Here is a 12,425-nt window from a genome sequence, read left to right as displayed (position 1 = left end):
TACTTTGAAAGGCAGGTAAAGGAATCACGAAGGAGGGGAGCGTTACCCTGTTTATTTACCTTGCTGGGCCTTTCCTGCTCCGTGTTTAGTTTCTAGTTGTCATCACAGCGTCCCGCTCCGCTTCCGTGATGGATGCAACAGAACACAAGCAAAGGCTGAGATCCTCCAGAAGAAAAGGAAAGAAAAGGAAAAGGAGGCCAAGTGGAGGAGGGAAACAGAGTTCAGCCCTGTTTCTGCTTTGTCTCGTGGACAAACCCATGAGAACAGTCCCACGCAAGCAGAAATAACAAGAGTGGGAGGGGAGAGATGACACTCTGAAGACCACTTTCCAACTTCACAAACACGTTGATGACATAGAGCAAAGATGCTACCTTTCAGATGTTCTCTCACTGTAAATAATGGGCAAAACACATTAAGGTTTGCGTCCTACATGCCTATCTATGTAGAACTGCAGCGTTCATTACTTATTTCCACTCACTGGCTTCCAATAATTCTGCACCTGTGTGTGATGTTGCCATGAGAGGCACGCCCTGGCTACTAGAGAGGGGGAAGGAGAAAGGAAGGGACTTGTCATACCTAGGGCTAATAACCACCTCTATTTTAGCCCATGTGTTCAACAGTGAGGGTTGGAGACCAAGCCAGAAAGCGAAGCGGTGTTGGAGCCAATGGATACATGAAGCACACATTTGTTCTGTGCACAGCGACCCCAGACAACCCCACATAGACCTGTATGCCCAATGAGACCATCTTTCCCTGTACCAGACAGCAGAAGGGTGAAGAGTTTGTGTGAGGGGTGCGTGGGGTTATCTGTTGAGCGCTTGGGATGATACGCAAACTGCAGGAAGTCCAGTGGAAAAAGAGGGATGAGCTGTCACATGGCCTTCCAGGAATCCCCAAAAAGACACGTTGAGACTACAGCACCCAAAAGCAGCTAAAAAGGACACGCATTTAACCACAGCTACAATATCTGGAAAATTGACTGGAACGTGAGACCAATGCAATGTCATAAGGATAGTTTGCGAGAGGCCATGTGATACCAAAGCAACTTGGCCGCTTTTATATGCGAGTGCAGCCTCACGAATGGTTCAGTCGCTGCTCGTGTCCGCAGTGTGTCCTCACGCTCGGTAAACTCAGTAAAGACAGGCATCGTATCTGGGTGAGTACAGAACCGATCCAAACAGACTGCGCAGCCTGCTGTAGAGTTTTGAATATGATGTGTCAACATTTGTCAGAGTGACTTCTGGAAACAAATGAATGGGAAGCTACATTGCGAAGCCTTGTGAAGCTACATCAGCTGATGAAACGACACTGTAGAAGCAGTAATTTGGCAAGGCAAAGATTTAACAACAAGGACAGTGGGACGGAAGCACAGTTATTTGCACATTATTCTGTGTTTGCGTGAGTGGCTTATGTGCTGCATTACAGGTGCTTCTTGATCAGCCAAGATGCAGTTTGAGGACGAGATACCGATGAAAGAATATGTCAAGATTGTAAGTGACATGGTTACATTCTCTGCAATTTTGGCAATCGCTTTGTTCTTCTGGATCTTTTCAATAGCAGCCAGCGCCTTCTTTGGTGAGTCCATGTGTTCTCTTACCAACATACCGTGTACCTCTGCACAGAAAAATCTCCTTAACTGTCATTAAGAAGTGCTGTTATAGAACAGCTGATGGTTTACATTTTCCAAAATAGTCCTGTATGTAACTTGAAAATAGAAGAACCCTGTGTGAGAATTTCATAGCAGGACCTATATGTTTCTTTGGATTGTTCAATATTTCCCTGATATCATCCTAAATTCCCTTGTAACATTTCCCTGTACCGGTAAAAAAAATTTTCCAACATGGAGAACATTGTTTCCCTCGAAATTCTAAATACTTTTAACACTGGACACACTGATGAAACTTCTGCATAACTTGAACAGTAAAATGGTCAGAACCATTACTTTGTAACTTAAAGAACCCAGGATCATATCCCTTCCCTGCTGTTGGTCCCTTAAGCAAGGTAATTTCCCTGAATCACTCCAGTAAAAATGTTACACTTCACAAAGTGGTACATAACTGTAAACTGCTTGGTGTACAAATGTAATAGTGTATATTGCTCTGGGGAAAATAAATAAATGAATGTGTGAATTTTAAAAAACATCCCCACCACTTAAGCAGGCCTTTAATTACACCGATTTTCCCGTTGACTGGAGGTTTTGTTCTTCTGGATTAAACCGCGTATGGGACATTGGTTCCGATGTTTCGCTTCTCTTGCTGAAAGCATCGTCAGGATTTATCCAGAAGATTAATCCAGTTTAATCCAGAAGAACAAAACCTCGAGTCACTTGACTCTAACCGCGGAAGCCTACGGTTTTCGATTTTCCCATTGTTATCACATCCCCCACACTGAAAAGGCAGCTTCATTCCATGTCTTTCATAACTTCTCATTTCCAGGCACTTTGCAGCCTGTATCACCGTGGCGTTGGTTTTTTTCTATATTAACCCCCTTAAGTCTGACCTCCCGCGCAAAGAAGTCTGGGAGTCTAGATCGTGGTGGAGCTCTGGGAGGTAAGAAACACATACTTTGCCAACAGACAGGATCTCAAAGCACCAGTCTCACATTGTTGTAAACTTTATTGATCGTGCAGGAAATAATGCAAAGTAACAGCAACACACATAGAACAACTGAACTGAAGTGGCAGAAGACACTGGAGTAACACCTGGGTAAATAAATGCCACATTCAAAGGATATAAATACTGAGCAGACAGTAAGATATCCAAGTCGGTCCACCTGGACACATAGAAGAGCCTAATGGCCACAGGTGGCTCTTGGGGACTTGTCCACCGCTCAGGGCACCTGAAACACATCTTTGGACGACTAAAAAAATTTTTCATGGTTATTCGCAGCTGTCTTGCAGCACTGGGGATCCTGCAGCAGTTAGTTGAGCTTGTGCTACGAATGAGAAATTTAAAAGGCAAGGAGAAAAAACACAAAGGGGTTTCTGCCATAGACAGCTGGGGCCCCGGTCCTTGTAGCACCATATAAGCACACATCGAGTTTTATGGAGTCCTCAGTGTGCGAGCTCTCCGACATCATTAGGCCATCAAGTACTGGCCTAAAGTTTTGCCTATAAAAAGATTATTTTCGCTCATGAATGCCCCTGTTTGTTCTTGCCACATTTGACTGACGTAAATGTTGAAGTACTGCGAACGGCAGAAAACGTAAGAGGGAACATGTTCGCCAGTTGTGTTTTCTGGACCTCTGTGAACCAGTGAGTCACACAGAGCTCATCTGTGATCAAACTCCAGGGCAACCAGTTTCACACCCTCACACAAATTGTCTATGGCAGCAGGTCATTTGACTGGAGGAGAATTTGTCCTCCTCCTAGTGGCTCATTGCTGTCGCCCAGCGGAAACTGATTCTCAAGTTCTTCTCAGGAAAGCAAAACTGCAGTTAAGAGTGTAAAAAGAGGAACAAAAAACTTAAAAATGTGTACATTTTAAAAAGGCTTTCTACCTCACTAAATTCAGTTGGCATAAAATAATAAATGCAACTATGTACAGTATTTATAATAGAGAGAGACACACACACACACATTTTCAGAACCGCTTGTCCCAGACAGGGTCACGGGGAACCGGAGCCTACCCGGTAACACAGGGCATAAGGCCAGAAGGGGAGGGGACACACCCAGGACAGGACGCCAGTCCGTCACAAGGCACCCCAAGCGGGACTCGAACCCCAGACCCACCGGAGAGCAGGACTGTGGTCCAACCCACTGCGCCACCGCACCCCCTGTTAGAGAGAGATATAGAATGAGATAATAATAATAAATGTTACTGAAGTATTTATAATGGAGAGAGAGACAGACATCAGGACAGAGTCTTTTACATTCTCCATTATTTTCGCTTTGTCTTCTAAAATTAACCTGATTGTTGACCAACTGTAGCCTAACGCTTTTCCGGTGTTCATTGGCGCTTCACCTTTTTCCAATCACTTTGTTATTTCCACTTTAGTTTCAATTGTCATCATTTTCCTTTTCTTTGATGCATCACCATCACTTGCATTACATTTATGCTTTGGTGCCGTGGTCCGGAAGGTAAAAATAAAATAAAAGCCAAATACAGTAACACAGAGACACTGTTAACAGCAACATGGTCCACCTGAAAAGAAGGAAGTCTTTGTCCTTCCTTGGGCTCACAAACCGCTGTAGACGTGCACTGTATTGATGCACGTTACAAAGTAGTGCTGGTTTGTTATTACGAATCATTGTATGTAACTCGAATTTTTAATATAAAAGGCTTTATGGGAGGTGATTCGTAACTATGGGCTGTACAGAAGTTGGACGTTTGTAACCCGGAGATTGCCTGTACTATGAGCTGAGGTCACAGTAGAAGCAGGTGTTGTAAAATACAGGTATAACTACAACACCTTGTCAGATAATAAGGGGACCACAAATATGAGCAGTAGTACTTGGGGAAGTTATTTAGGAATACTGGGAACAAACTGAATTAGAGCTGCCTGAACATCGAAGGGGGCCTATCAAACATAGAATACAGCTAAGAGTAAAGCATACAGTATATCTTAGCTAGAACATGGAAACACTGAATATAGTATGGACAACTATGGACACGCTATTAATTTGTCATTACAGGACTGCTGGTTGGATTCATCCTGATGATGGCAAACAAGAGCTTTTTCACATCCATGCTGGTATTTTTCATAACATCCTATGAACTCACAAGATGGACAAAAGCTGAGCAACGTAATGAAGAGGTGGTAGAACACAATGCTGGTAAGAGGCTATTGCTCAGGCGGTTGTGTTAAAGCTGGAAATGAAGCAAGATGTTCTGCAGGTATGTAAGTAGTTGAGTTGAACACCTCTTCACAACAGTCATCACAGCTCCATGAAGCTGCTGAAAAACTGCGTGGCTTTGCACAGAAATCTAACTGTGGGATCCCTGAGATTTACCATAACTAACTTCCACCATCCATCATCCATCCTGCTATTGACAATGAATCTGAATGGGGAAACAATGGACACTGCACTCTGACAACCATATATTTTTACCCTGTTATTTCAGACTCTTCCCAATGGTCTGAAAAACTAGAAAATCTCTGTACTCACAAAATGGATGAAACGTCTCTAAAACCATCTATATGGACCTCGTAAAGATCCACTGTAGAAGACACACTGTCCTGCTATTCTGAAAATGTATATGTAGGAGGTATAGAGTGTGTGAGTCTTTTTCTGTCGATCCTGGTCAGACGTGGCTACAGCAGTCGAAAATTACAATTAAACTTGATAGTAGCGTTACTTTCAAAACAAAACCTCAGTAAAAGTAAAAATATTCATCACAAAATCTACCTGAGCAATTTACATTTACACTGTTGGGTAACTTTACTGGAGCAATTTATGGTAAGTACCTTGCTCAAGGGTACTACAGCTAGAGGTGGGGATTATACCAGTGGATCCAAAGGCAGCAGCTCTAACCACTACACTACCAGCTGTCTCCTAACATTAGACAGAGGGCACATGAATGAACAAATAACACACACACTTTCTGAACCACTTGTCCCATACAGGGTCGCAGGGAACCAGAGCCTACCCAGTAACACAGGGCATAAGGCCGGAGGGGGAGGGGACACACCCATGACGGGACGCCAGTCCGTCGCAAGGCACCCCAAGTGGGACTCGAACCCCAGACCCACTGGAAAGCAGGACCCGGTCCAACCCACTGCGCCACCGCACCCCCATCAACAAATAACACACACACACACACACACACACACACACACACACACACACACACACACACACACACACACACACACACACACACACACACACACACACACACACACACACACACACACACACACACACACACACACACACACACACACACACACACACACACACACACTTTCAGAACCGCTTGTCCCAGACAGGGTCACAGGGAACTGGAGCCTACCCGGAAACTCAGGGCGTAAGGCTGGAGGGGGAGGGGACACACCCAGGACGGGACGCCAGTCCGTCATAAGGCACCCCAAGCGGGACTCAAACCCCAGACCCACCGGAGAGCAGGACTGTGGTCCAACCCACTGCGCCATCGCATCCCCCTATCAATTCATTTCAAAGGACTGAAAACGAATATTCTTAATTTCCACAAACTCCTATTGAGTGCTGATTGTTGATGGATTAATCTCTTAATATCTTTTTGTTATTGTTCACCAATACCAGACAGGAGCTGTGCATGTAGCCCTGACTTATAAACACCTTCTTGTTACAGACGTTCTTGAGAAGTTAGTGTATATTTTTTTCACAAAAAGAGCTAGCATACCAGTTCGAACCCTGAGCCAAAGCTTCAGCAGGATGTGCGGACAGGTAACAATTGTAAATTTTTCAAAAGAAGGTGAACAAGCTGGAGATGATCCTATGGCTGCAACGTTTAGAAGAAGAGATATATGACTTACAACTCTAAAGCAAAGAAATTTACAGAAAATACCAGCATTTTAAAAATCGCTACAATTTTAAAAAAGTTACGGAACAAAAAGCTTGCTCCTTTTTGAGGGCTCGGCTGAACACTCCTACAAGCCCAGCAGCGTCCTCCAGTGGGAGACATTGCGCCTGACGCTTGGCCACATGGCAGGTAGAAAACCAGGAGCACAGTAAGTGTGTAAAAGAGAAGCATCCACTTCTCAACACTTTCAGCTTTAGTCACTATCGGCACAGTCAATGAAATGTTAATAAACAGACACCCTTTGATTATTTCTGAGAAGGATAGTGTAAAAAATGTGACACAGACACAGTAAAAGTACTTTGTAAGGTGTTTCTCTGTAACTGTTTATTAAGGAGGGCAGCAGGCAGTGTAGTGGTTAGAGTGGCAACCTTCGGGCTCTTTGGTTCCCATCCAACCTCGTGTTGTCATAAGTCCACCGCTTTACTTTTAAATGTATTATTTATTGCTATTTTACAATAGGGAGTGTGGTGGTACAGTGGGTTGGACCAGGTCCTGCTCTCCGGTGGGTCTGGGGTTCGAGTCCTGCTTGGGGTGCCTTGTGATGGACTGGTGTCCCGTCCTGGGTGTGTCCCCTTCCCCCTCCGGCCTTACGCCCTGTGTTGCCGGGTAGGCTCTGGTTCCCTGCGACCCTGTATGGGACAAGCGGTTCAGAAAGTGTATGTGTATATATATATATTTATTTTACAATACAAGCAATGGAGAAATTGCAACTCGTTACACCCCAGCTCTGATCCTGGCTCAGCACTGCACCCATAGAAGAGGTGTGCATGTGATTGTATGACATCCCCCTTCACCAAAAAAAATCTGTCATTGACTGGGCTGTTTGCTTTGCTACAGGGACCCAGAAAATGGGCTGGGTGCAGGTGCTGCTCAACGGGGGGGTCCCCATGGAGTTGGCTCTGCTATACATAGTTGAGGCGGGCCCCAGGGAAACTGCTCTGGACTTTGAGACGCAGTACAGCGCCACCTGGCTGTGCCTCTCACTGTTGGGAGCCTTTGCTTGCAGAACAGGGGATGCCTGGGCTTCAAGGCTGGGACCGGTCCTCAGTAAGGCCCCACCCAAACTTATCACCTCCTGGAGAGAAGTTCCCACAGGTATGGCTCTATGACACGTTCTAAGTGACACCGTGCCACCCGGACTGGTCGAGTCATCAATGTTAAACTAACACGTAAGTGAGTCAGATGTACATTGCTGAACTGGGAAATCTAGCTACCGTACAGCAACAATGCCATTATTACCTGTAATCTGATTGAGAAGTCTGATTTAATCTAAAATGCCCAGGAGGGGTGGGCAGCACACTGACACTTGGACCCCCACGGGTTTTTCCTCCCTCAACTTTCAGCTGGGAGTTTTTTCTTCCTTTCCTCTATTGCCAGTAGACATACATATAGCTTTATAAAAGCACTGATAATATATTACGATAGTCTGTAGTCAGCTGTCTTCTTTGTTTCTTTGTCTGATGTATTTGTTTCTTTGCCTTATGCCTTTTTTGAAGCGCTCTCTGTCACTGCACGAGAAGAGCGCTCTATAAAAATGAATTGAATTGAATTGAATTTAATTGAATTTAACTGAATCTGAGACAGGTGGGAACCACAAATGTAAAATGTCTGCAACTCTATCTCTTTCACCTAATATAATGCACAAATTGTATTTTCTACGAGATGTACATCACTTTGGAGAAAAGCGTCTGCTAAATAAATACATGTAAGTGTAATACAACCGAAGGACCACTTGCATGACCTATAAATCACTGAAACACCACCCGCCAAATACAATCGTTGTACACTCTTTCCTCAGATGGAGAAGTTAATTCAGTCTGTGAAATTACCCTGTTAAGCTAATTCTCATTGTGACAGGGTTCAATTACCACACACACACACACACACACACACACACACACACACACACACACACACACACACACACACACACACACATACATTGGCTGAAGCCGCTTGTCCCATGACGGGTCGCGGTGAGCCGGAGCCTAACCCAGCAACACAGGGCAGAGGGCTGGAGGAGGAGGGGACACACCCAGGGCGGGATGCCAGTCCATCACAAGGCACCCCAAGTGGGACTCGAACCTCAGACCCACCAGACAGCAGGACCCACCCCACCCCACCCCACCCCCTACTCAATTACCACTGTTTGTTAAAAATTATTAGCTCCTAGATAAAACGTCACCTAAAATGAATAAAAATAGGAAAATAAAAAGAATTTTTATGTATCATTATGATAATCCATACGTATTGTAACATATTGTATAGTACTTGCAAAAAAAGATCTTTCTTTCTTTCTTTCTTTCTTTCTTACCAATCCAGGGTCGCACAGGTTTATTTCACGTATCGGACAGGCAGTGTCAATTGTGCGCTTGCTCCTCCTGCCACTTCTCTATGCACTTTTACTGTCTTTGTCCTGTAGTTCTTGCTGATACCATTTCTTTATTTAGAATTAAAACTTATACCATGTGAAATTGTTGAGCTTCATCATAATGGAGCAGATACTTCAGCTATTGTTAAACATCTTGGACAAAAAAGTTCATTGAGCAGACACCCTCTGAGAAATAAGAGGGAACATTGGCCACAGTCCGAGACTTTCATCAGCCCTCCTGCTGTGGCACCCTTGGGCAGGCACTGGCCCTGAATTTCTCCAAAAAAAAAAAAGAGCAAACTGCATAAATAGGTAAAGCATCGTGAAAAGCTTAAGACTGCAAGTCACTCTGCAGGAAAGCAACAGCTTAATGGATGGATACAAATAAAATCGAAGCTGATATTTCCATTGCATGTACAGTAGTACATTCTTTCATCAAGAGTTGCGGTTGCGTCAGATTGTCAATGTGACAAGAAGTGCTTTATCAGTACACACAGTCGCATATACATAGTGTCCACGTGCTTTACAGAGTAGAATGAAATAGGTGTGGTGGAAGTAAAAAGACTGCAGTACTGCAAAAAAAAAGCCTTTGCGCAGAATAATAGACCCATAGCACGAATACAGGGTGCATACAGGACTTTCATAAGCTGATGGGGCAATTTCTCATTGCACGGGGCCCCTTTACATGAGAGCAGAGTATAAATGGGTTTTCAGTCTGGTCTTCAGCAGGGTGCTCGTGCTAAACTGGTTTAACAGAGAACTGATGTGTTTTTCATGAATGTCTGATCAGCAAAAGTATGTGACCCCACTAAATGTTTTTCGTCCCTCTTGTGCTGCAGGGACAAATGGAGGTGTGACTCCAGAGGGTCTGGTGGCAAGTTTTGCGGGTGGAACAGCAGTGGGAGGGGCATACTTCATCACCCAAGTCCTATTTGTGACGGGCCTGCAGTCACAAACTCCTCAGTGGCCGGTCGTTGTGTACGGCGGTATGGCTGGACTTATGGGGTCTATGCTGGATTCCTTTCTGGGAGCAGAACTTCAGTACTCAGGTGTGACTTCAAGCGCAGTTCTTACAAGGTCAGGGGTTAAGTCTCTGGTGGACAACAGCACAACACGATAAACAGTTTAAACTGCGGTCTCTCGTTTGAGGGGGGGAAGTGGCACTGAATTGAATTTATCGCGACCGCCATCATGGTGAGGCAGGGTTTGGAAGTGCTTCAGCATTGTCTTCTTCCTGAGTGTCTTTGCATTGCAGTCATTCATGGGGAGAACATGTGTGCTGTGCACACCCTGAGCCACACTCAAACCCATGCCCATCGCACAGCGCTGTGACGCCCCAGCTGTACAACCATGCCACCATTAAATCTATACCAGGCGTGTGAAAAATTGTTACAAAGTACAATGGTGTAATGGTACAATGTTGATTCATAGATGCAGTCTACACACACACACACACACACACACACACACGCACATTAGCTGACGCCGCTTGTCCCGAGTAGGGGTGTGGCAAGCCGGAGCCTAACCCGGCAGCACAGGGCGCAAGGCTGGAGGGGGAGGGGACACACCCAGGGCGGGATGCCAGTCCGTCACAAGGCACCCCAGGCGGGACTCAAACCCCAGACCCACCAAAGAGCAGGATTCGGCCAAGCCCGCTGCACCGCCGCACACCTCACGCGATCTACAGTGAAACTAATTTTGATCACAAAATACTCTGTGAATGTAAGTCACACATCAAATATTCAGTGTTTCCCGGATGAACAGTGATAGGAAGCAGAACCCTCTAGAAACAGCCCTAAAGCTACAGAATTAGGGCCAGGGGTTCAAATAGACCTGCCTATCTGTGAATGTGTTCTCGTTCCAGGTTATGACGAGAGCGCTGGAAAAGTCGTGAACTACGAGTCGAGGACAACGAAGCGAATTTGTGGAAAGCCGGTTCTGGACAACAATGCTGTGAATCTTTTCTCCTCCATAATTGTTGCCTTGCTGTTCCCAGATATAGCGTGGGGTCTTTGGCCAAGGGATTAAAGTTGCTGAGTAGGGAATTTGGAGTCGAAATGTACAGACCGGACCCTGGGTTGGACATTGCTTTGGAGAAAAGGGTCAGCCAAGTGACTTCTTATCATTTCTTTACAGCCCTACTTCCTTGATCATTTTACTGGAACTGAGTCACACAAAGTCCAACAGAGGAATTTCGTAGTCTTCCTAGACGACACCACACAGTAAACAATATCCACTTGTTGTTTGGTGCCCAGCTCGCTCCGGTCCTTCATGTCCAGCAGCGCTCTGGTTGCCTCCTCTCTGAAGCCTATTACACCTGTATTACATTTACTGGTTGGACAGTGCGTCGCCCCCACAGGGTGCATATCGGATCCCAGTTAAAGTGCGGTTTAAACCCAGTAGGACCTGCCCATCTGAGATGCTTGTCCCAAGACACACGGTTGTCCCAAAACTTCCATATTAAGTTCTGATCAAATATTCAATATTCTTATGAAATATTTCAATATAATTGTAAAAGGTGAGCTAAACACTAAACCAAATGACTTATTTCCTTTATTATTAAGTGCAGTTCCTCTGTCTTTGGCAAAAAATTGGCCCCTTCAACGCCAGTATTATACTAGCACTCCTCATCACCTTTACCCCTTACTCTTTCCTAAATTAAATATAGGGCACTGCAGAAGCATTCAAGTTTTACATACATTGTATGACATATGTTCAGGTTCCACAAAAATGTTCAAATATACTGTATATGTAACAGCTTCACAATTTGCTTATATATCCTGAGGGTGTAAAAGAAAATAGTTCCAGTACATGCCATGACTGCACTGGTGCTCACTGACTCTCAGCACACTTTACAGTAATATTAGAGCCCAAGTCCATGACGGTATACACACACACACGTATGTAGAGATATCTATGAAGGGATGTGTATGAACAGTGCTGTGAAAGAGCAAGTACACCCCATGAAAAGGTGTGTCTTTCAGCAAATCTGCATGTTTCAATATTTGATCTTTATTTAAACAATATTGACAGATAAAGGTTGTGTAACTGAACATAACAATGTAAGTTATTGTGCCCAATCATTTATTAAATAAAAAAGTGAGAAATACAATTTTTTACTGTGGGAAAAAAAAAAAAAAAACAAGTACCACCCCTTATCTTCAACAACTGGTGTTGGCAGAAATCACATCTTGTACATGTTTTCTGTTGTGGGTTTACTTTCAGGTTAGGGTTTCGGATATATTGCTAGAGTTAGGGTTAGGGGTTAGGGTTTAGGGTTTATTGATAGGGAGTTAGGATGATAGGCACTGAATCAAGGACCTTGCAGAAATAAAATGACTGCTGAACTGGGGGAGATGGTGTTGTCCTGCATAATTAATAAATAAATAAGAAAGAAAAACCGCACAGCAGGAGGAGGTAAACCAGTGAAAAAGTCGATCATCAAACATTAAAAGTTGCCTTGAATAAAAGGAGTGACACAAGGATGGAAATAATAAATAAACCTTTTTCATTAAGTTCATTTTGCAGTGCTCAGCTCTGCTTTAGCTCCT

At 44.4% G+C, this 12,425-nt stretch overlaps 2 protein-coding genes across 2 annotated transcripts in view; one reads left to right on the top strand and one right to left on the bottom strand.

Moving 5' to 3' along the window:
* ttll1 (tubulin tyrosine ligase-like family, member 1) overlaps positions 1 to 12,425 on the bottom strand; it is a 917,975-nt gene that overhangs the window by 744,256 nt on the left and 161,294 nt on the right. The window lies entirely within an intron of this gene.
* On the top strand, positions 1,062 to 12,312 carry LOC108942145 (transmembrane protein 19-like). Its single transcript, XM_018765283.2, has 7 exons — positions 1,062 to 1,156; positions 1,426 to 1,575; positions 2,436 to 2,549; positions 4,634 to 4,774; positions 7,341 to 7,598; positions 9,714 to 9,923; positions 10,739 to 12,312. Exons 2-7 carry the CDS (start codon positions 1,446 to 1,448, stop codon positions 10,900 to 10,902), a joined length of 1,017 nt encoding a protein of 338 aa, XP_018620799.2. The 5' UTR covers positions 1,062 to 1,156; positions 1,426 to 1,445; the 3' UTR covers positions 10,903 to 12,312.

This window comes from Scleropages formosus, chromosome 5 (genome assembly GCF_900964775.1).
Source record: "Scleropages formosus chromosome 5, fSclFor1.1, whole genome shotgun sequence".
NCBI classification, from domain to species: Eukaryota; Metazoa; Chordata; class Actinopteri; order Osteoglossiformes; family Osteoglossidae; genus Scleropages; species Scleropages formosus.
This window is presented reverse-complemented; position numbering and strand designations above follow the sequence as displayed.